General features: G+C 40.6%; 1 protein-coding gene across 4 annotated transcripts in view; it reads left to right on the forward strand.

The window, feature by feature from the left end:
* MYO5A (myosin VA) overlaps window positions 1-23,805 on the forward strand; it is a 213,993-nt gene that overhangs the window by 152,548 nt on the left and 37,640 nt on the right. For all 4 annotated transcript variants that reach the window (XM_075133075.1, XM_048866652.2, XM_075133076.1 and 1 more), the window contains exons 15-25: window positions 4,117-4,278; window positions 6,399-6,496; window positions 6,874-6,960; window positions 7,058-7,166; window positions 11,841-12,052; window positions 13,003-13,159; window positions 15,851-16,090; window positions 16,686-16,934; window positions 17,957-18,050; window positions 19,602-19,750; window positions 20,684-20,797. In XM_075133075.1, the coding sequence (XP_074989176.1) occupies window positions 4,117-4,278; window positions 6,399-6,496; window positions 6,874-6,960; window positions 7,058-7,166; window positions 11,841-12,052; window positions 13,003-13,159; window positions 15,851-16,090; window positions 16,686-16,934; window positions 17,957-18,050; window positions 19,602-19,750; window positions 20,684-20,797 (1,671 nt within the window). The remainder of the gene's footprint in view (window positions 1-4,116; window positions 4,279-6,398; window positions 6,497-6,873; window positions 6,961-7,057; window positions 7,167-11,840; window positions 12,053-13,002; window positions 13,160-15,850; window positions 16,091-16,685; window positions 16,935-17,956; window positions 18,051-19,601; window positions 19,751-20,683; window positions 20,798-23,805) is intronic.

Consider the following 23,805-nt stretch of genomic DNA (forward strand, 5'->3'; position numbering starts at 1 on the left):
CGGAGCCAGGGCCAGAGCACAGACCCGCCCCCTCTGGAAGCAGGCACCCAGGCTGGGGCATGAACTTCCAGCCATGAGCTGCCCGCCGGGACACCGCAGCCTGGCCGAGCCCCGCCACGCCCCCTGCACGTCTGAATCGACCCCATTCCCCTTCCCCCCGTGGCCCCATTATCCAACCTCTCGGCCCCGGCCTGGCACCCTTAACACGCCGCTCAGAGCAGCATGTGGGAGCCAGACACGCTGATGCGCCGATCCACCGGAGCGCACAGCCCCACCCCCCCAGAGCGCTGCTTTACCGCGTTATATCCGGATTTGCGTTATATCGGACCGCATTATATCGGGGTAGAAGTGTATACAAGAAAGCCAGGTTGCCCCTATGTACCTCTTCCAAAAGCCAAATCAAAATGAGAACCCAGTAAAGCAGGAAAATCTACACTGGCTGATCCTTGACGGTGTTTTTTATTTTTAAACTCCATGGGACTATCCCATTTAAAAACTTTAAAATATTACACCAAGGTATAATGTGTGACATGCTCACTGTTGGAGAAGAGCTACTTTCTCTTAATGGTAGGAATGCTAGCTATTTCTCTTCTGAAATGAAAATGCAAGTACAAAATGTACTTCCTGATGGCAGCTATTGGGAATTTGCCAGCTGTAGAGCTCCAGACAGGTTGAAATAGTACCCATACAATCATTAATGCAGCTGATAGGCATCCCATGGGAAATTCCTATATTGTGTCATTTGTTTACATCCTGAATTGGCATACCAAGTTGAAATATCTAAACTTTTTATGGAATGAGAAGTTACAAACATTTTCTGTTCAGCAATGTTTCATTTCAGGTCAATGTTAACCTCTGGTCATGTGAGCTGCTGTGGTGCCTCCTGGGAGTTGTGGTTGTGGATCTGTCATGCCCTTATTCTCCCCTCTTGGCACTGCTGCCCAGCCACAGTGCATCAGCCACAGGAAGAGACTGTCAGGCATCATGGGGATCTAGTCTGGCTGGGGAGCATGGTCCACAGAGAAGAATGGGGGCATGAGGGATCTGGACCTATAACTCCCATAAAGCATGGTGCCAGCTCAGGCAGATGCAGAGATTAATGTCAGCTTGATCCAGTCCCACCTGAAATGAAATGTTTTGATTTTCCCAATGGAAATTCCACCAAAATCAATTTTTTCCTGCAGAAACTTTAGATTTTGGTGGAAACCCCATTATCCAGTGGAAAAATGTTTCTTTGGAAATTTTTCAGGCAGCCTTAATTATTAATAACTCTTCACAGTAGCTTTTGGTTTTCTGGTTTAATTCCTGATTTTAATCTACTTTTGTTGTTGTTGTTGCTGTTGTTTTCTGGGTTCACCATACGTATGCAACAGAAGGTAAAGCTAAAATCTAGTGCGTCCCTTATAATTCTAATAATTGCTTACCCCTGCATCATTACAGCTTCTAGAGATTTATGATGTTGTGGAGAAAGTTTGGTCTATTCAAAGTGCACGGCCCGCATGCTTCCCTAGAAGGGCTGTGTAATGCACAACTTGAAATGTTAGCCTGCTCTAGAAATTACTCCATGGCACTTATTCGAGCATGTTTTATTCCAGTGCATGTAATATATGAGAGTTCTCAGTTTTCATGCTTGCTGCTGGCATGTGTTAGCAGCATGTCTGTGAGATCAACTGTAAAATTCATGTGGAAATGAAAAATGCTTGCTTGTTTCCTACCACATGATTGTCTGCCCTTTGAGCCGTGTTTTTTTTTTTTTTCTCTTTGAGCACTGCCAGTGCCCTGTGAAACCGAGAGAGGTGCTGAGCCAGGAAAAAACAATGAAGACTCCCTCAGTAGTGCCCTATTCATATGTACAATCTTTAGTTTGAGCCTTCAGTTCCAATGGTAAAGAATTGCCATGTATTGCCCCCGTTTCCACACGATAGCAGATGATGCCTTAGAAAATGGTGACTTTTAAATTAAGTTGAACATTTTTACACTCACACCTTCACCTGAGGGGGATTGTGAGCCTCAATATTTGATTTGATTCCTTAGAAACGCTGGCCCATCAGCAATGCAGAGCCAAGGAAGGACACACTCTTTTGTGTTAATGCCAGTAGCAGACTCATCTGGATGAAGCTTATTAAGATTCAAATCACAATTGGCTTCCTTACTTAACTGATTTAGACCCACACAGTTTGTATGAAATGGCTTGGATATGTCTTTTAGATATCTAGGTAGTTGATATTAATCTTTTTCTATTAGTTCAAGAATTTCAGATTTCTTCTGGCCCCCATATTGTAACTTTATATCGCCCTGGGCAGCTGCATCCTTTTTAAAACACATGATGCTATAGAAATGGCATGAATGTTGAGCTAGCAGACTGCATCACTCTGGTACAGTTCACTCTGGTACAGTTGCACGGACTGTTTCATTGATCATGGTGCACACTCATCAAATTTGATAAGGCAACTAGTGATCGTTCCTTGTGAGCCATACTTAGCTAATTGCTTTATGTTACTGAAAATGTAATGTTCCTATTTCTTGGGAATAAGAGAACACATGCTAGTTTAAAGATTATTCATTTATAGGTAAAAGGGCTCAGGTTTCCTTATTCTGGCAATGTTTCTGAGGTGCTACACGTTATCTACCTGGAAGCATTATCTGTAGTTACCTGTATAGTTACTATTGTTTCAGGTTGCTATTATAGCAGAGTTACATTTTGTGATCATTGTCATTTACAGTTGCTGTGAGGGAGGGAAGGGGATCAGAGCTGGGTCCCAGAGGTTGCTTGGAAAGACTGTGCAGGTTCTTTCACCATTCTTTATGATTGCCAGATAGAGTGGATCTTCAGCCGGATAAATCCATCCTCTTTCTAGCTGATGGGTGTATTTGAAAGCTGCTAGACCGGAGTTCTCTGTGGAGCCTTTTGGGCCATTCAGTCTCCTTGCTCAGCTAGAGAGGAGCCTGACACACTACTGGAATGTCAGAGGAGGCTTTCCTGATGTTCTCTTTTAGCATCCAAGCTGTCCTATACAGCAGCAGTTCTACACTGAGAAAGCATCTGTAGCAGTGTGTCACAGAGCAGGCCTGCTGGGCAAGTGTGGCACTGCTGGTGCTGCCTGCCTCAGTTTCCCCTCACCCAGGTTTTGTCTGTCCCTGAGATTCCCATGGTTCAGCACCTTCATCTGGGTTACTCTGAGTCCAATCCCCCTTCAAGGTAACAAGTTCAAACAAAAAGTACTTTCTCCCCACTTGGGCTCCTCTTCAGTCTGTCCCGGGCTCATTCCCCAGTCCCTTCTGGGTTACTTTTCAGTCTTAGTCTCTGTCTCTGGGATGGAGCCCTGACTTCCAGGCTCCTTCCCTGGAGTCCCCTCAGTCTCCTGCAGGCCATCACTTAGAGCCTTCCATGGAAGCCTACCCACTGTCTGTGGTTCCACACTCAAACTGAGTTCTCAGCCCTTTCAGTGAAATCACCCAGCTAATCAGGACCAGCTGGGGGAAGCAAGGGGGGTGGGATGGCTAATGTGCCAGAGCCCAAATACCCTTAAAGGGACTGGTAACCTGTGACAGTGTCACAGACTGGCTGAGCTGTGAAACTATTGCTGGCTCTATGCGCAAGACTCAAGTCAAGCCAGAATTTGATGCCAAGACATCCACAAATACAAACAATTTTATCATTAAATCAGCACAGGCTTGGACACCTCATGTTGTTCATGCATGTGTGTGCTCTTGCTTACTCTGTCCCATCTCCCCCCACCAAAAGAAAAGAAAACTGCTTACAGAAAATGAGCTAGGATTCTAACCATCTTAGATACTTATAGAAGATAATGCCATTCATTCTTTGTACTTCAGCATCAGTACTCTGCTATTTCCATCGGAGGATCTTAAGCAGCACTATAAATAATCAATTAAGTCTAAAACCTGTCTGAGGCAGACTAGTACAATTATACCGATTTCTAGATTAAATGGTTTGTTCTCTGTGTCACGGTCACACAGACACTCAGAGTTAGGAAAAAGAACCCGGCATCCTCATTCTCAGACCCCCTGCATGACCCTTAGACAGCACTTCTTCCCTTCTAGAATACTCACCCCCTGATCCTGAGAGGTAACTTGCTTTTCCTACTTCTCCACCAGTTTAAGATGCTGTCAGAGTTGTTTCAGGATGAAGAGAAGGCCCTTAGTCCCACCTCAGCAACCCCTTCAGGCCGCACGCTGCTGTCTCGCACTGCTGTAAAACCCGCCAAGGCCAGACCAGGCCAAGCAAGCAAGGAACATAAGAAAACTGTGGGACATCAGGTGAGTTGAACCAGTGACTAATTTCATTAGAATAATCTTTTCCCCTCCCCTTATAGTGTCATACTGTGCAGCAGTTTCTTGTGATCACTGCTCAGGAGTGTTGGTTCAGACAGAAAGGCCACCATCATGGCTCTCAGCAATAGGTTCGGCTCATCCCACTACCTTTTTCTTTTTAAGTGTTGTGGAATCTTTAGCTTCCATCAGGCATCACCAACAAATGGGCAGTAAGACATTGATTAAGGATCGGACACCAGGATTGCTAGAATATTGATAGAAATCTTCAGCAAAAACTATGCAATCCATGTAAGAGAAGTAGGCTATGTTTGAGCATTTATACTGCTTCAGTTTTTTTGTGGGTGGAGTACCTCACGTTCATGTATGATACTTTCATGAAGACCTGCTCTCTCAGCCTTGCATGGCCACGTAAGAAAGCAACAGTTTACTGTACACAGCAATATAGGATGGCTGCTCTTAAAGAGGACTTGTTCATCTAACTCTGACAGTAACCATTAGGATTGCTTATAGCTTACAATTTGGACTGTATACAGTGTTAGGGCCAGATAAAACACACAGTTAGGGCGAGATTTTCAAAAGAACTCAACGCCCAAACTAAGTGACCATGTTTTCAAAAGAGCTTAGCATGTTGGATGCTCAGCTCCTGTGAAAATCTGATCCCTGGTTACCCTGATTTTCCAAGGGTTCTGAGCTCCCACCAACTTCACTTGAAGACAGTGGGTGTTCAGCACCTCTGAAAATCTGCCCCGAAAGTATAAGTCCTTACCCTAAAATATCTAGATGTATATATCAAAATTAAAAAATAAATATGCCAATCAGCATGACCATAAAGCAAATCTCCTGCCCCATCACTTTCCACTTATCAACAGTTACAAAGCCGGATTAAACAGATGTCTTGCACTATGACTTAAAACTTGCCAAATTTAGGCTTTGGCAAACTCTGTTTCAGAGTGGGACCCTGCCCTGAGAAAGTCCGGCCACTCACCTACTGGGGATCTAATAACTGCCAGAAGTAGAGCACAGGACAAAAAGTGGTTTGTTGGCACTGTCAGTCCTCAGTTAGTGTTTTATAGATGATTGACAGCACCTCGAATTGCGCACAGGAACAAACAGGAGCCCTGTTCATCGTTTGGAGTCCAGGTTTATATGCTTGTCAGCCTCCACCACTTTATTAGTGAATAGCCACATTCTGCATTGGCTGAAACATCTGAGTGGCTTTCAGGGATAGTTCCAGGTAAAGCCCATTCCTGTAGGTCCGGCTTTTCAGGTGTACCACACCAAGTGATAATCCAGATACTGGTGTATGGTGCCTATATAAGCATGGGGAACTGTGACAAGGTCCTTATTAGAAAGGCAGAGCTGCAGCCCCTGAGCCAGCCAGAGATGATCCAAAGTATTCAAAGCCACTGTGTTTCTTGGGAATCCAGGACTAGTGATGGATCCAATAAGACCCTAAGACTGAAAAAGTTGAAACAACAGGCTGGCTTACCTCCAAAAAAGTGAACAGTCACCAACCACCTATCAGTTTCTACAGATCTTTCCTCTGGTAGAAATCTGTTTTGCATCTCTTTCATCTGGATTGATTTTAAACCAGCTGGGAAAAAGTGTCTATTGTGATATTTTAACATGCCTGTTCAGATTGTTGCTGATTTCAGACACAACATGCAGATTTGGGTGCTAGAATTTATGCTGCCTATGTAAAGCTGTAGCTCACGAAAGCTCATGCTCAAATAAATTGGTTAGTCTCTAAGGTGCCACAAGTACTCCTTTTCTTTTTGCGAATACAGACTAACACGGCTGTTTCTCTGAAACCTGTCAAGCATTTGTGTATCGTATGGCAGTATGATTGCCGTTGATTCAACAAGAGTGTTGCAGTGTATATTAATTGCTTCGAAGAACCACCAGAATTTGTAGTATGGATGCATACACTGGGGCAGCACATAACCAAACTGCTTTATTGAAATTTGTCTTTAGCTGGATTTTTCAAGACAACCTCTTTTATCTAATAAAAAAAGTTCCCCTTCGAGATCATTTCAAACAAGACTGAGTTTCATTGTATTCTGATTTCCTTTTTGTTGTTTTTTTTTTCTTTTTCTTTTTTACAGTTTCGGAACTCTCTTCATCTGCTGATGGAAACCCTTAATGCTACAACTCCACACTATGTGCGTTGCATTAAGCCCAATGACTTCAAGTTTCCATTCACGTACGTTGGTTCATAAATGGTCTCTGAAAACACAGTATACAGCAGCAGAATAGTGTATCCTGAAAGCATTGGGACACACATAATAATAGCAGATGTTTGGGGCTGAATGGAGAGAAAATTATTAGCTGACAGCTTTGTAGTTCTCCTTTATGCTGTCTGAGAAGGATACCCACAATTTCATGATTTTCCATTTAGAATTTGATTCAAAGCTTGCGCTCCTGAAGAATCTGTACTCATGACAACTTCTTTGACTGAAATCTGCTAGTTTGCATTTCTAATGTTGTCACCATTTCTGAACTTGGGTTCTCGTACAAAACTTGGCTAGAGCTTCACTTAGAAAGTCTGCCATTTGACAGATGTTTTGTTTTTTTATATAGGTTTGATGAAAAGCGGGCAGTTCAGCAGCTCAGAGCTTGTGGTGTTCTGGAAACTATCCGGATCAGTGCAGCTGGCTTCCCCTCAAGGTAGGTTTGCCGTTTCTCAGATTGTTTTCAGAAGAGGCATTTTCACTGTGAGAGGTTTCCGTTGTATGGCTAACACCCTTTCTGTTTCTTGGTACAGGTGGACGTATCAAGAGTTCTTCAGCCGCTACCGTGTCCTGATGAAGCAAAAAGATGTCCTTAGTGACAGAAAACAGACATGCAAAAATTTGTTGGAGAAGCTGATTCTGGTAGTAGAATTGTAGCTTTTAAAACCTATAAATTAGGGCTATCAATTAATCACAGTTAACGCACGCGATTAACTCAAAAAAATTAATCATGATTCTAATTGCACTGTTAAACAATAGAATACCAGTTGAAATTTATTATATATTTTGGATGTTTTTCTACATTTTCATATATATTGTATTCTGTGTTGTAATTGAAATCAACGTGTATATGATTTTGATTACAAATATTTGCACTGTAAATATGATAAACAAAAGAAATAGTATTTTTCAATTCACCTCATACAAGTACTGCAGTGCAATCTCTTTACTGTGAAAGTGCAACTTACAAATGTAGATTCTGTTTGTTTGTTATATAACTGCACTCATAAACAAAACAATACAAATGTAGATTTTTTGGAGGGAGTTACATAACTGCATTCAAAAACAAAACAATGTAAAACTTCAGAGCGTACAAGTCCACTCAGTGCTACTTCTTGTTCAGCCAATTGCTAAGACAAACAAGTTTGTTTACATTTACGGGAGATAATGCTGCCCTCTTCTTATTTGCAATGTCACTGGAAAGTGAGAACAGGCATTTGCATGGCACTTTTGTATCTGGCATTGCAAGGTGTTTGCATGCCAGATATGGTAAACATTCATACACCCCTTCATGCTTCGGCCACCATTCCAGAGGACATGCTGATGATGCTCATTTAAAAAAAAAATTTGTTAATTAAATTGTGACCGAACTCCTTGGGGGATAAGTGTATGTCCCCTGCTCTGTTTTACCTGTATTCTGCCATATATTTCATGTTACAGCAGTCTCGGATGAGCCAGCACACTTTGTTCATTTTAAGAACATTTTCACTGCAGATTTCACAAAACGCAAAGAAGGTACCAATGTGAGATTTCTAAAGATAGCTACAGAACTTGTCCCAAGGTTTAAGAATCTGAAGTGCCTTCCAAAATCTGAGAGGGACAAGGTGTGGAGCATGCGTTCAGAATTCTTAAAAAAGCAATACTCTGATGCGGAAACTACAGAACCCGAACCACCAAAAAAGAAAATCAGCCTTCTGCTGGTGGCATCTGACTCAGATAATGAAAATGAACATGCGTCAGTACACACTGCTTTGGACTGTTATCGAGCAGAACCCATCGTCAGCATGGACGCATGTCCCCTGGAATGGTGGTTGAAGCATGAAGGGACATGTGAATCTTTAGCGCATCTGGCACATAAATATCTTGCGACGCCAGCTACAACAGTGCCATGAGAATGCCTGTTCTCACTTTCAGGTGACCTTGTAAACAAGAAGCGGGCAGCATTATCTCCTGCAAATGTAAACAAACTTGTTTGTCTGAGTGATTGGCTGAACAAGAAGTAGGACTGAGTGGACTTGCAGTCTCTAAAATTTTACATTGTTTTATTTTTGAATGCAGTTTTTTTTACAGAATTCTACATTTGAAAATTCAACTTTCATGATAAAGAGATTGCACTATAGTACTTGTATTAGGTGAATTGAAAAATACTATTTCTTCTATTTTTTTACAGTGTCAATACTTGTAATCAAAAATAAATATAAAGTGAGCATTGTACACTTTGTATTCTGTGTTATACTTGAAATCAGTATTTTTGAAAATGTAGAAAACATCCAAAAATATTTAAATAAATGGTATTCTATTATTGTTTAACAGTGTGATTAGTCGTGATTAATTTTTTTAATTGTTTGAAAGCCCTACTATAAATATTGCTCGGAATCCTGAATTATACAGATAGTTTTTGAAAATGTGTTGCTCCCCCTCTACAAATCTGAAATTAGTCATAAGTTATTATTAGTTGATAGGGATTTCAAACAGCAGCCAACACTAGTTTAGGAAAATCATAGTCTCTCTGAGTGTTATATTGTTTGCTGGATTGGGTGACACTCACTTTTCTTTTTGAAGCTTTGGAAGCATCAGGCCTTGGCTGCTATTAAGGATCAATCATTCTTTTTATTGTCAAAAATGGGATGTTGCTTCAGTGAGTGTAAGTCACTCCAGTGTTGCTGTGTGTGTGGTGGGGATTTGGTTCTCTGGTCTAGCAGAGGCTGGGAAGACGACAATTTTAAGCCCTGGTGGATGGAGGGACTGCCTCACTTAATTTAACAGCAAGTTGTATTAATCTTGAGGGTATAATCATCCTGAGGATTCAAATATGCAGGAGTCTCTCTTTCCTGGTCCAAACAAAAACCCTTCCACTTCCTTAACAGTTTTCAAGTACATAAAAGGTTGTACAAGGAGGAGGGAGAAAAATTGTTCTTGTTAACCTCTGAGGATAGGACAAGAAGCAATGGGCTTAAATTGCAGCAAGGGCGGTTTAGGTTGGACATTAGGAAAAACTGCCTGACTGCCAGGTTAGTTAAGCACTGGAATAAATTTCTAGGGAATCTCCATAATTGGAGATTTTTAAGAGAAGGTTAGACAGACACCTGTCAGGGTGGTCTAGATAATACTTAGTCCTGCCCTGAGGGCATGGGGCTGGACTAGATGACCTCTCAAATTCCCTTCCACTCCTATGATTCTGTGATTCCTTAATTCCACTTAGCATAGTGAGATCCTGCCACTGTCCTACCACCTCTTAGCTGTCTCCCTGCCCTTGCCCTCCTACACAGAGATGTTCTGTGCAAGCTCCCTAACAGCTTTCATGCATGTAGCCAGTTTCCAGCCTAGGGGAGTAATGGTGAAAATAAACAGCAGGAGAAGGAGACTTTCCAGCACAGGAAAGGCAGGACTAAGAGTATTGACCCAGCCTTGCTTCCAAGAGTGAACAGCTCCCCATCTTCCAGTACAGCACCAGCTGCTGGCTCCCCTTAACATTTAAGAATTAGCTATTACTTAAATCATCTGGGTATAAAACAAAATCATTAGAGTTACACAAGAAATTACTGGGGTTCCTGGGGATTAGCCAGTATACAAAGGGTTAATGCACAGCACAGATAGGCTCCAAAACAGGTTCCCATGTATTTCTCAACCAGAAGGTGATTAATCATGACTCAATGCAAGGTATAGGTGAGGAAAAGTAAAAGCACACAGATGACTTGCCATGGAAATTAAAATCAGAAAGCCACCTAGTTTGCTGAGGGGCAGCGTAAGTATCAGTCAATTGTATTATACAAACAAGCATAGAATGCAGTTTATTTTTTCAAGATTCCATTTAAATGCACTTGTGTGCATATGCTCTCCCTGTCATGTGAGTGGATTCCTTTTCTCGTGTGTTACTAAAAGCATTCAAAGCAATAGGAGCAGCTGGAGCTTTCAGCTTGACTGCCAGTGCTTGCATACTGACATCAAATAATAATCAATAGTACCTATTAAATAGTGGAGGTTATTGCTTTACCTGTGTGTTTGTGTGTAAATTTCAAGTCAAAGTACACACAAATGATTTCATCCTGTTTTTCCACCACTACCCATAGCCCCTCCCGAACCTTGCTTCCTCGCCCCCCAAGTGTGCTGCAATCATCTCGACTTGCTCTGTCCATTATGCCTCATTGGTTTTATTCCATACAATTGTACATGAGTGTGGGGGCACAGATATTTCCCCTGGGCTAGTAGGGTTGGTTCTCAGGCTAATAGATATCAAGTCATTTTTTCAAATCCTTTCTAAAACATTTGTACTCTGTAATATAGCTTAAGACTGACTGTTGAGGAAGGTCAGATATCAATTTTAAAATAGTTACTTTAATTTTCCTTTCAATTACTGATTTTTTTTCCTTGTCTCATCAGTTTCACTAGTGTTTCTCCTCAGTTTCATGAGAAATACCAACCGTCCTGATCCTTGTAGCCTGAATATTAACAATGTCCTTCATGTTTGGTTTATATTTTGTTTAAAATTTCCTAGATGTGTACTGGTGTTTATTACAAAGTGGGTGAAAATTGTTGCAAAACTTCACTTTCCAGTTTTTTGGGTAAATATTGGGTTTAATATTGGGGGATGGGAGGACAGAAAAAAGTAAGAGTATTAAAAATTAAAAGCAGTGTTTTTTTTAAAGCTATGGTTTATTTCATGAACTGTATATTAGCTGTACTTACATGTATGCACATGCATACATGTGAATGTTTCTTCTTCTATATTATCTTATTTAACAGACAGTCTTACATTTACACTTAGACAAATTTATTACTAACATACACATCTCACTAATGTAATGTATTGATTTTCTTAACAATCGGTATTTTCATGTGTCTGAGTGGTCCAAAGTTTGGGTAAAAATCAGTTTAAAAAAAAAAAGAATAGCTTTTGTTAAACCCAGGGATTTTTCAGTAAAAACTGACAACAAAGTACCTTAAATATAAGCCGTATTTGGCAGAGGAAATATCAGTCTTCAGTTTTTAGACACATTTTTTAAAAAAATGAAAACTTTTTTTCTGATTCAGAAAATATTTCCTGTTAGAATAAAGTTGTAACCAATCCTCACATATATATTATTCCTTAAGTTTCCAATTCCCTAACCCTGCTAATTCTAAAAATTTATGCACAGAACATAATAGGGTAAAAAAAAATCCTGCTTCCTTACCTATTGTAAGTACAGATTTCACTGAAATACTAAATGGGTAGTTTTACCTCTTTACTGACTCTGCTTTCAATTCAGCCTTTGAGTCTCCTTTTTTATCCACTATTGTTTAATTCTGTTGCTGATCATATATTTCATCTGAAAATAGGACAAGGATAAATACCAGTTTGGTAAGACAAAAATATTTTTTCGGGCTGGTCAAGTAGCCTATCTGGAAAAAATAAGAGCAGATAAGCTGAGAGTTGCCTGCATCCGCATCCAGAAGACAATCCGAGGATGGCTGATGCGAAAGAAGTACCTGCGCATGAAGAAAGCAGCCATCACCATTCAGAGATATGTTAAAGGGTACCAAGCACGATGGTAAGTAGCACACTTGGGGACACTTGCTCTTACATTAGTTCACATTCCTCTAACTAGGTCATTTAACTGTGAGACCTGTCTCCTTGTGCTGATCACTAGGAATTAATTTTTCAGTGTAATGAAGGAAATAGACTAGACTATGCATTCCTCTAAGAGCAGTACCTGCTTTTTTTGACCTTCAGAAAGAAGTAGCTATTTCCCAGCTGGATAACACCTAAGAGCAGTCCATGTTCTCTATTTGTTAAAGTAGAGGAAAAATAGAGAGAGGAAATCAGTCTGCAGGTGGGGTGAGGCAGGACTCTTGCTTAGACTGAATCCTGCCCTTCCCTTTTCTTGCCACAAAACCTTGTTAACTTTCCACTGCCCTTCTAATGTGGTGGCCTCTCTTTCCAGTGGTGGAGAACCTATCCCTCAGGCCAGGATGCAACAAAGGGGAGACAGGCCAGCTAGGAGTAGATGGCTGATATGGGTGATGAGGGAACTAGCTGGAGCAGGGAAGCAGGCAGATACAGAGGTGAGGTGGGAGGGAAAAGGAAAGGAATTGAGTCGGGATGCTTTTCAGTGGTCTTGCTGAAGGAATAGGAATTAAGGGTGGACCTGTTTCTGTTGGGGAATGAGTTAGGGAAAGTTGATTAATGGAAGCTGCTTTAAAGAATGAGGGAAGGTGATGAGAAACTGAGAAGAGTGTGTCAGTTCCCCAGTGCAATTTTCTGAAGATGAGTAAACTCTATCTGGGGCTTTTAAGGGTTAATTTTTTAATTTTCCCATGCTGCTGCAGTATAGTAGTAAGCAAACATTGTACCATTGACAGTACTGCAAATAATCTAGAGTAGAATATGTAGAAAACGTAGCTCTTAAGAAAGAGGGTAAAGTTATAGGACTGGGAAAATGTTATTCAGGGCTTATAAATAATAGACGGAAATTCCATTTCCACCATTTTTCTTTGCCAGCTATGCCAAGTTCTTGCGAAGAACCAGGGCTGCCATCATACTTCAGAAGTTCCAGCGCATGTATGTGGTTCGCAAAAGATACCGTCTCATGCGAGCTACCACTATTGTTCTTCAGTCACTTTTACGAGGTTACATAGCCAGGAACAAATACCAGGGGGTAAGAAGACCCAGTGTTTCATTATTGCTGTTTCCAAGCACCTCCGGGTTAGCCCAGACTGTAGTGTTTCCATGGCACTCTGAAATGTTTGTGTACAAATTGTCAGACCTTCATGCACACACTCAGTGCCACTGCACGGCCTGAAATAAAGTACTTGAAAATATGAATAATATGATACAATGATCAGACATCTACTCATTATGAGTCCAAATTAATATTGCATGCACACATGGACCAGATGATTTAGTAGCTCTTCTTAACCCCTAATTTCTGTGATTCTGACAAACTCTAAAAGATGATTGAGGATGCTAATTTTGATATTAGTGAGCTGTTGTCTGATAGAATAAAAGATTAAAGCCTTGGCTCTCTTTTTGTTTTTCACTTTTTTCATTTACCTGGGCTGATCTCAGTTTGGGGGAGGTTGATAGAGTTCTGTCCTAATTATGATGATATGACATTAAGTGACTATGTTTAAAGAAAAATTAACTGCCCTCATTTTAGAAATTAGGCTTTGCTTTGAAATGTTGGCTAGAAGCAGAATTACTGATACATTGGGATTTTGTGAGTTAGACAACATTTTGCACAGCAATTCTACCTGTAAAGATTGTTTTGCATTGAGTTTTTCAAAGGTCAACTCATCATTCACTGAGAAATTGTCCTACATAGTTGTACTTCTTCTCAAGTTAGTAGATGTAAACATAAAAGCCTGCCAATGCTTGTGCTTGAAATGTTGTCTTCTGTTGATCAAAAAAATTGGACTGAATGAATTTCTGGACATTTTTAGATTTGTACTAAAGAAAAAATGTACAAGTATGCATACATGCTTGTGTTTAGGTGCACACATACATACACCCATGCGTATACAGTATATCAATCTAACATAACATTGATGTGAAGGTTGTGCCAACGAACGATCAACAGCCAGAAATGCCAGAAAAGTAAGATTTCTCCCCCTGAACTCAGCCATGTTACACATCCTATGTGTTTTATGGTGTACATTATTATTATTTGTTTTATTTCTGCTAGCATTCTGAGCACTGTAATCCAGGTTTTATATTACCAATGCACATAACAATATTAAAACATTGAGTCTCTTAATAGCCTGACAGATGTTTTCAAATATACATTAACTTCAGAAAGTAATGAGCTTCCTCATAAAACTGACAGGTACATCGCATCAACATATAGGCTAAAAGCCATCCCCAGGACATGCAGAACAGATGAGTCAACCATTCTAGATTCCTGAAATTGGCTGAGTGACTCTTATACACACTTCCTTTTCTATTGTACAACAACATTTTATAAACCTGTCACATTCCCTTGTAGTAGATATGGCAAATTACTTCTGAAGTCAACATAAGGGCCAGTCAAACTTACCTATCTAACGATGGTTCTGCAATTATAGTTAATTATTCTCCTTAGTAATCGCAATTAGAAATTACCTATTATAAAATCCTCCCATCACAGATGGAACAAATGATAAATGTAAGACAGATGCATTGATGTGAAGGAGAAATTTTATTAAGGCCTATGATCCTGGGATGACTGCCGGAAGAAACAGAGGCTTTGTTTGCAGTCCTGGGATTCTAGATTGTGTAGTTGTCTTCCTGTGACTAATTGACAAGCTCTCCTTACAGATGACTTTGGTTCATAATGTATGACGCACACATTACCCTTTAGAAGCTAAACCCTTTAGTTCTAACTCTTTAGAGCAAAACTCTCTCATCCTATGGAATTTAGGACCTCCAGACCTTGGAAATCACTAAAGCATCCTTAATTCAGCTGTCCAAAAAGTAAATAGAAAATTTGTTTGAATATGAAAGATTGGTAGCTAAAACACTGATAACTTCAATTCTAACCCATTTTTTCATCAAACCTGAATTGTTTTTATATTTTAATAAAGAATGTCAAGCCATGTTTTGAAATTTCTACTGTCAGCTGTTCTGGAATTAGGAGGGTGCAAAATTTCTGATTGGAATAAATGGGGAGGAAAGCATTCCTTTAATGTTTGCAGAACTTCAAAAAAGCTGCATCAATTTTGTTTGATCTTTAGCCAAACAGTAAGCATGAGAAAGCATTAAAAAAAAGTTTTTACAAGTTAGGAATAACTAAAGAAAGAAAAGGCAGGGGGGAAAGAATGGAAATTGGAATTCAACTTCATAAGCTACTACCAACTATTGAAATGCAGAGGAGGTTCATGTATATGTGTATATATTTGGAAGATATATAGTGAGACTAAACAATAAGTTGCTGAATTTATCTATCTGTCCATGTACCAATGACTTCAAGTGGCCTCATAATAAAAGGGTATAGTAAGAGCAAGATCTAGTCATCCCTAGAAGTCTAGGGATGGATTTGTTGTTTTGTCTATAGGTGTTCTATATTCTTGTAATTAACAGGGATCTCACATCAATACAAATGTCCCCAGTTCCTTCCTTCCATCTCTTTCCCTTCATTTTAGCTTTCTCTCATTTCTTTCCCCATCTTCTTCTCTTGCTTCTTAGGTTAATTTATTTTATTTATTTATACTGATTCCCTGGTCCTCTCCTGCTGCCTTTCACCTGCAGTTTCTCTTTTCAAATGGATGTGTCTCTAGTTGTTACCTATATATGTCTCCTTGCAGAATGTTGTTAATTTTGTATAAATACAGTGTGTGGCTTTTTCATCTAATGGTTTTGTTTTTAAACGCAGATGCTTCGAGAGCACAAGGCCATTATTATTCAGAAACACATGCGGGGCTGGCTGGCTCGTGTGCACTACCGTAGGAGCTTGAAGGCAATTGTCTACCTGCAATGCTGCTACAGGCGTATGATGGCCAAGAGGGAGCTGAAGAAGCTGAAGATAGAGGCACGCTCTGTGGAACGGTACAAGAAGCTCAATATTGGGATGGAGAACAAGATCATGCAGCTGCAGCGTAAAGTTGATGAGCAGGTAAATGCCCCAAGAGTGAATGGTCAGGAGTCTCTCATCATCTGCCTCAATATTTGAAGTATGGGCAATTGTTGGAAAAATACAGTAATTATTGGGAGCAGAATTTTTCTTTAAAAGGAATCAGTTTTCTTCTTTAGTCAGGAGAAATATCCCTTTCCATAGAGGGGAGAGTGGATCAGTTTAGATGTGAATCAGTAGATAATGTACCATTCCATACCATTTCCATACGTAAGAACGGCCATACTGGGTCAGACCAAAGATCCATCTTGCCCAGTAGCTGACAGTGGCCAATGCCAGGTGCCCCAGAGGGAATGAACATAACAGGTAATTTATCTGGTGATCCATCCCCTGTCACGATACACTTTTTTCAGGGTGTTGAATGGAAAACAAGTTGCTGGGCATGCATGGGCTTTGTCTGATTTTAACCTGGGACATGAAGGTTTGGATGCTGCTATCTTCCTGGCCAAGCATCAAGTGTTCTGTGAATAAATAGAGTGATTCAGTCTGTCAATATAGCACCTTTCACCAGCACTAACATTCTCATTAAAACAAAGCTATTCTAAATGCACATATGTCTTCATTGTGTTTTGTAAAGCATAAAGACTACAAATCCCTGCTGGAGAAACTAACTAGCCTGGAAACCACTTACAACACAGAGACTGAGAAGCTGCGGAGTGACGTGGAAAGGTTTCGTATGAGTGAGGAGGAGGCTAAGAATGCCACCAATCGTGTGCATGTGCTCCAAGAGGAGATCACCAAGCTTCGAAAGGAGCTGCACCAAACACAATCTGAAAAGAAGACAATTGAGGAATGGGCAGACAAATACAAACAGGAAACAGAGCAGGTGGGAACTCCCTACCCCAAAATACCAAAGTTTTAGAAACAGCCTGTCTCTAAAAGCCCATTGGTTTGCTGTTCCTGAGATCTTAGAAATTCACAGTTACTAAAATTATCCTTTTCCTTCTGTTGTTCTTGGGTTGAGTACAGCATATGGAGTAGTACAGGAAGCTTGCTGATGGGAGCATTTTTCAAAGCGAGAAACATAGTGAATTGATCTGACCTCAAGCTGAATGTGTCCCCCAAGAACAATGATTCTGTTACTTCCCCACCCACACGTTTTTGGAAATCTGTGTGGCACTCAGCCTCTATCAAACTGAAAACATGTTACTTCAAAACAATAAAATAAACAATTTTCCATTTAAATTTGTTCAAATTTTTGGGTCCTTTGCTAAAGAAAGAGTTTCCATAGAGCAGTCTTGTAACTGTCTGTAGGTCTGGTCTGCAAACACAGTTTTTGTACTGGTATTAATATGCATGTTAGGGGAAGCATTTACTAGCAATACAATTACTAACACAGCTCCTAATGTTACTACAGGTATGCTGGTATAAAGGTGCCTTATGCTGGTAAAGGGTATGTACCACTTTGGCTATACCAGTATGGTTAAAGCAGTACAACTTTTGTTTGTAGACAAGCTCTTGGATCACACCGCCATCAAATCTTAAGAGGCATAGGGCAGAATCATTGAATTTGTTTCTAATCCATGTGTCTTTCGATGCAATACAATTTAAATGGCATCCCTGGGTTAAACACTCCAGGCTCTTGTGTTCATTGGCCTCATCTGATCAGAAATTCAGTGTGTGATGCATGCAGGAGAGGGTGCAATTGGGATGTGAATTAAGAAGTGAAGGTGGCACTTTAGCTCACTGATCTTATTTTCTGAAGGACAGTTAAAAACATCGAATTTTTGATTTCTTACTACAAGGATGCAGTGGAGTCAGATCCTTCAGAGCTTTAGGTGCACAGATTAAACACATTCCTGTGACTGCAGTCCTTATCCTGAGCCAAACCTTATGTTGTTTTTACAGTTGTTATCAGAACTAAAAGAACAAAACACATTACTGAAAAAGGAAAAGGAGGAGCTGAATCGTCGCATCCAGGATCAGGCCAAGGAGATGACCGGTCAGTTCTGTTCACTTCACTTTCTTTTTTGTTTGTTTCTTCCTTTGTAAAGCGACTCAGAGCTGGTTAATCTGCTGTGGTTTATTAACTATGTTTCCCTTTAGAATGTAATTTACAACTGTAATATAGGACCACATGTGCTATACAACTGTTGATAGTTTGAGTGTTAAGAATCCCCAAAGATATATTTTTAAAAAAAAGTAAACTAGTTCTGACTGTTGTTAAATATAATTAACCCATTGGGGTCAAATGATCAAAAGTGGTCTACTAAATTGTGAATGCAAATTCCATACTTGGATGTGCAGCTTGATATTTGACGTACAAAGTGAGTAATTACACACTTAAATTCTTTTTAAATGCACAAATGTGGTATTTGCACACTCAAGTTGAGGCAACTGGGCTCTGTAAACTGGGCTCTGTGTCTGTACAGAGCTGGCACAGGGCTTATGATTTTTGATGATTGCTTCTGAACCTCGTCTCTGAAAAAAAATAATTTCTATTTGGAGAAAACTAATCCCCTTTATTGCAATCACACAAAGACACACACACATCATCATCATCTTTGTTGGGTTGTCTGTTGCTTTCTAAACTCTTGTCCAGCACCAGATTGCACAGTTCACTTTGGTCCCTGCATTATCCAGAGCATCGGAGAAAACCACACACAGACCAACGCCTATTTTTCTAATAGCGCTGAAACAAATAACAGATGTATTGTTGCATCTTAGTAAGTGACTTTGTGGTGAGCACCTAATCGTAACTGTAGAAAGATGCGGAAGAGCCAAGACTATCCTTGTTTTACATTGAAGATATATACAAATGGAGATGCCATCTTCAGATACTAGACTAATACAGTACAAAAGCAGACTAGGATAAACAGTTTTACTGTACCACCCCAAATTATTAGGTGACAGACAATGGAGAAGACTTTACGGAAGTGAACCCTAGTCCTTTTTGTCTTTGATGCAGCACTTTCCTGCAATGGCATAAATAGAATCATAGAATCATAGAATATCAGGGTTGGAAGGGACCTCAGGAGGTCATCTAGTCCAACCCCCTGCTCAAAAGCAGGACCAATCCCCAATTAAATCATCCCAGCCAGGGCTTTGTCAAGCCTGACCTTTTAAAAACTTCTAAGGAAGGAGATTCCACCACCTCCCTAGGCAACGCATTCCAGTGTTTCACCACCCTCCTAGTGAAAAAGTTTTTCCTAATATCCAACCTAAACCTCCCCCACTGCAACTTGAGACCATTACTCCTTGTCCTGTCCTCTTCTACCACTGAGAATAGTCTAGAACCATCCTCTCTGGAACCACCTCTCAGGTAGTTGAAAGCAGCTATCAAATCCCTTGTTTGTTTTGAGGCTTGTTTTGTTTTTAACAGCACAGTTTGTACAGTATCTGTGTTCTTTGCATACTTGTGCATAGTGTCTTGCTCTATACTTGTGCATAGTGTCTTGCTTTATTCCGTACCTGTGGAATATGGACATCACAGATTAAATAGGTTCCCAAGATCCATCTTGTTCACACCTTGGTATCATCTGTTTGGTGACAGAGACCATGGAGAAGAAGCTTGTTGAGGAAACGAAACAGCTGGAGCTAGATCTGAATGATGAAAGGTTAAGATATCAGAATCTTCTGAATGAGTTCAGCCGCTTAGAGGAGCGCTATGACGATCTCAGGGATGAGGTGAATCTGATGGTGGTAAGTGATTTCAAATATAGTAAAACTGTGTCCTGTTTGCGGACAGTATTTTAGCAAAACTTGGTGAAATAATGTAGGGTCAGATTTTGTTCACAGATCTGTGCATGGGAATTGTTTGCCTGTGTGCCAGAGCAGAATTTGCCCCTTAAACATTAGCTCTAATCTGATGGCTTTTGCTCCACCAAAACACTTCATGTTGTCTAACCCAGCAGTTCTGAAGTAGGATCCATGGCCCCTGAGAGGCTGTGACTTGGTTTCAAGGGGCTTCAGGGCCCCGAGGCTGAAGCATGGGGCTGGAACCGGGAACTAAGCCACAGGAAGCCCTGAGCCCCAGTGCTTCCCCGAGAGCTAGAGCCTTGGTGACCCCCGTGGGCTGAAGCTGGGAGTGGAGCTGTGGGGAGCCCCAAGCCCTGGCGCTCCCCCTGGATCAAAAGCCCTGAGCTGCGGTTCTCTCGCACAAGGCTGAAGCCCTCAGCTCCCTCCCTCCCCCGCCCAGAGCCCTGGTGCCCCGCGGGGCAAAAGCCTTGAGCACTCCCACCTGGAGACCAGCACGCACCCCCACACCTGCCCAGTGGCTGAAGTCCACAGCCCCAAGCCCCCCCCCCTGCAGCTGAAGCCCTGAGGCCCCCCCACACACACCCAGTGGCTGAATCTAGGAGCCCTGAGGGCGCCTCCCCCCCCCACTGGGCCCTGGAAGTTTTTATAGTATATTGGGGAGTGGGCAGGAAGCTCAGAAAGAAAAAGGTGGAAATCCCCTGCTAACCCATTTTTAAACTTCTTTTCGGGGCCCAGGTGGCATAGAGGAACCAGAATCTCAAATCTTTCCCCAAAGTTATGGTTGCTGTGGAGTAACTCAGAGCACTAGAAGCTAAGCCACTGGGTTATGGGCAGGTGACTATAATGCTGTACTGACTTATTTTATTTGCACTTCAGAGCATCCCCAAGCCTGGGCACAAAAGAACGGATTCCACACATAGTAGCAATGAATCTGAATATACATTTAGCTCTGAGATTACAGAGACAGAAGACTTACCACTGAGAATGGAGGTAATGTTAGAGAAACTCCAGTACTTTTCACTAATCACCAGCAAATCTATGCCCATCTTTTCTTTGTGACTGGCAAATCTTAGTATCAAGAATCTAGTGCTTTAGTCCACCGTATCCCATTTTCTTTATGAATGGCTCAGTATAGAGTTGTATCTCGGTAATCCTACAAAAAAGATTTCAGTAAAAATATATTTTTAATTTTCTTTAAATTACAATAAAGGAATATAGGGTAGTTGGTCACACAGCTGCCTGATTTACACGTGACATAGTCGCCCTGCAACTTTTGAGGGCACAATCAGTTGCATGCTCAAAAGTGGGCGCTCAAAAACAGCTTGCAGGTGACTGAAAAGCAACTTCTATTCTATATATTTAAAAGTTCAGGGAGGCACAAGTAGCTAATTATTCTCTCAATAACTGTGCCGAAAGAGGAAGGTAGCTACAAATTTCATAGCTGATTACTACTCAGACTTACAGAACTGTTGCACCAGTGTCACAAAATGCCGTGCAATTCTCGTGCACTTTATCAGTGAAGTTCACTTCAATGGAGACTGGCCACTCAAAGTTCTATGCATCACTTAATGCCCACATTAAAAGGCTGTATATATGGGCCTTTTTCACTGGGGTGAATTTCACTCAGTGAGGAGAACATCATACTGTATTTTTTTTTCTATGCGATACAGAAGAAGAAAACTTGAAAGGTGCCTCATTACTGTAACCTCAAGTATGCATTCATTTGAATCCTGGATTATTTGGAATTTTTCCAGAATTATTAGTCAGCTCTTCTACTGCCACAAGCAGTTAGTACTAATTATGGTGTAAATTCACGTGTATCTGCAACTCTTTCTTAACATATCTCAAGATTCGAAAAAAAGCCCATACACAGAAACTTCTGTTGATATGACTACAAACATGCCAAAGAGCCATCAGATTCCTGAGCTGGCATGTGCTATGCCAGTCAAGAAATGGACAGCATTTTCTACTCAAGCTGGGGACACTTTCTTTTCTTTTAGACTTCTGATTTCACTCTTGACTGTGGGTGGTCATACAGCATGTCACTCCTTCCTCACCTACTGAATAATGGTGATTTAGAGGGACAGAGTTCGGCTCTGTCTGGTGTCTCCATAGTTGGGTTTTACTGACTGCCATTATTGTTCCTGCAATTCCTCCTTAGACAGACTGTTGAAATCAAGTTATAGCTTGTGCAGATCCTCTAGATGTCATGTATTTCTACTTCCATTTTTCATAAGAATGGCCATACTGGGTTAGACTCGTGGTCCATCTAGTCTTCTGACAGTGGCCAATGTAGAGGCTTCAAAACGAGTGAACAGAACAGGGCAGTTATTGAGTGATCCATCCCCTGTCATCCAGTCCTAGCTTCTGGCAGTTGGAGGTTTAGGGCCACCCAGAGAATGGGGTTGCGTCCCGGACCATATTAGCTAATAGCCATTGATGGACCTATCCTCCGTGAACTTATCTAATTCTTTTTTTGAACCCAGTTATACTTTTTGCCTTCACAACATCCTCTGGTAATGAGTTCCACAGGTTAACTGTGCCTTGTGTGAAGAAGTACTTCCTTTTGTTCATTTTAAACCTGCTACCTATTTATTTCATTGGGTGACCCCTGGTTCTTGTGTTCTGTGAAGGGGTAAATAATACTTCCTTATTCACTTTCTCCACACCATTCATGATTTTATAGACCTCTCTTATATACCCCCCTTAGTCATCTCTTTTTTAAGCTGAAGAACCCCAATCTTTTTAATCTCTCCTCATATGGAAGCTGCTCCAGACCCCTAATCATTTGTTGCCCATTTCTGCACCTTTTCCAATTTTAATATATCTTTTTGGAGATATGGATATGGGTGCCCAGAACTGCACACAGTATTCAAGCTGTGGGCATACCATGGATTTATATAGTGGCATGATATTTTCTGTTTTGCTATCTATTCCTTTCCTAAAGGTTCCTAATGTTTTTGTTCGCTTTTTTGACTGTTGCTGCACATTGAGTGGATGTTTTCAGAGAACTATCCACAATGACTCCAGGATCTCTTTCTTGAGTGATAACAGCTAATTTACACCCCATCATTTCATGGGGTAATTTACTGAGCAGGACACTGGCCTAGTGATACCTCATCTTTATGGATAGATGGAAACTGTCATGTGTAGTGTCATGTAATAGCATTTCTCATGAGATCCAAATGTTTTTTCTCACATTGGCTGCAGCCTTATTTAACTGCTTTTTTATTTTTTTCCAAAATCATGCTTCACAGCAATTTTGTTCTTCTGAATATTAATGAATAAAGTAATCCACACAGGACTGTGTGCAGATAGAGAGATTAAATTTTCATTAATTTAACCTATTAAAAATGAAGGCTAACAATAGTAAACAGTATCCAAGAAAGTAGAGATAATTTCAAGCCAGAACCCCACTTTTAAACACCCTCATTTTCTACGGAATTTGTATCGAAAGGTTTTTGTAGTTTGTGACCATTATATACTAATATGTTATAAATGCTTTGTTTTCTTTATAAGTGCATAGTTGAATCTTTTCTAATATCCTTTCTAGGCTTTAAAGGATTAGGGTGCACTCCACAGTAATTGCTTAGTCTTCACTGAAACATGATAAGCTATAAAATATTTGCCTCCAACAAGTTCCATTACAGCTTTGAATTACACATGATGGCCTTTACACCAAGATACCAAAAGAAGGCTAGTTGATTAATCCAAGTGTATACAGTGCAGCTACAGTAGTACAAGAAAAAGGGCAGGAAACTTCTGAATGTACCCAAATCACTTCCTTCTGGTCATTTTTATATTTCACACTCCAGTTTATTGGGTTGCTTAATGGTGGGTCCAAATAAAGAAATTATGCAATATATTGCTTTTAACTAAAGAACCTAACAATAATAGTTTAAAAAATTAGAAGTTTGCCTGTAGTTAGTTTGTTTCATAGTGAATCTAACCACAGACTTATTTCTTTTCTCCCGTCTCCCCTCCAAACAAGTAAGTAA

The sequence above is a fragment of the Caretta caretta genome, chromosome 10 (assembly GCF_965140235.1).
Source record: "Caretta caretta isolate rCarCar2 chromosome 10, rCarCar1.hap1, whole genome shotgun sequence".
NCBI lineage: Eukaryota > Metazoa > Chordata > Testudines > Cheloniidae > Caretta > Caretta caretta.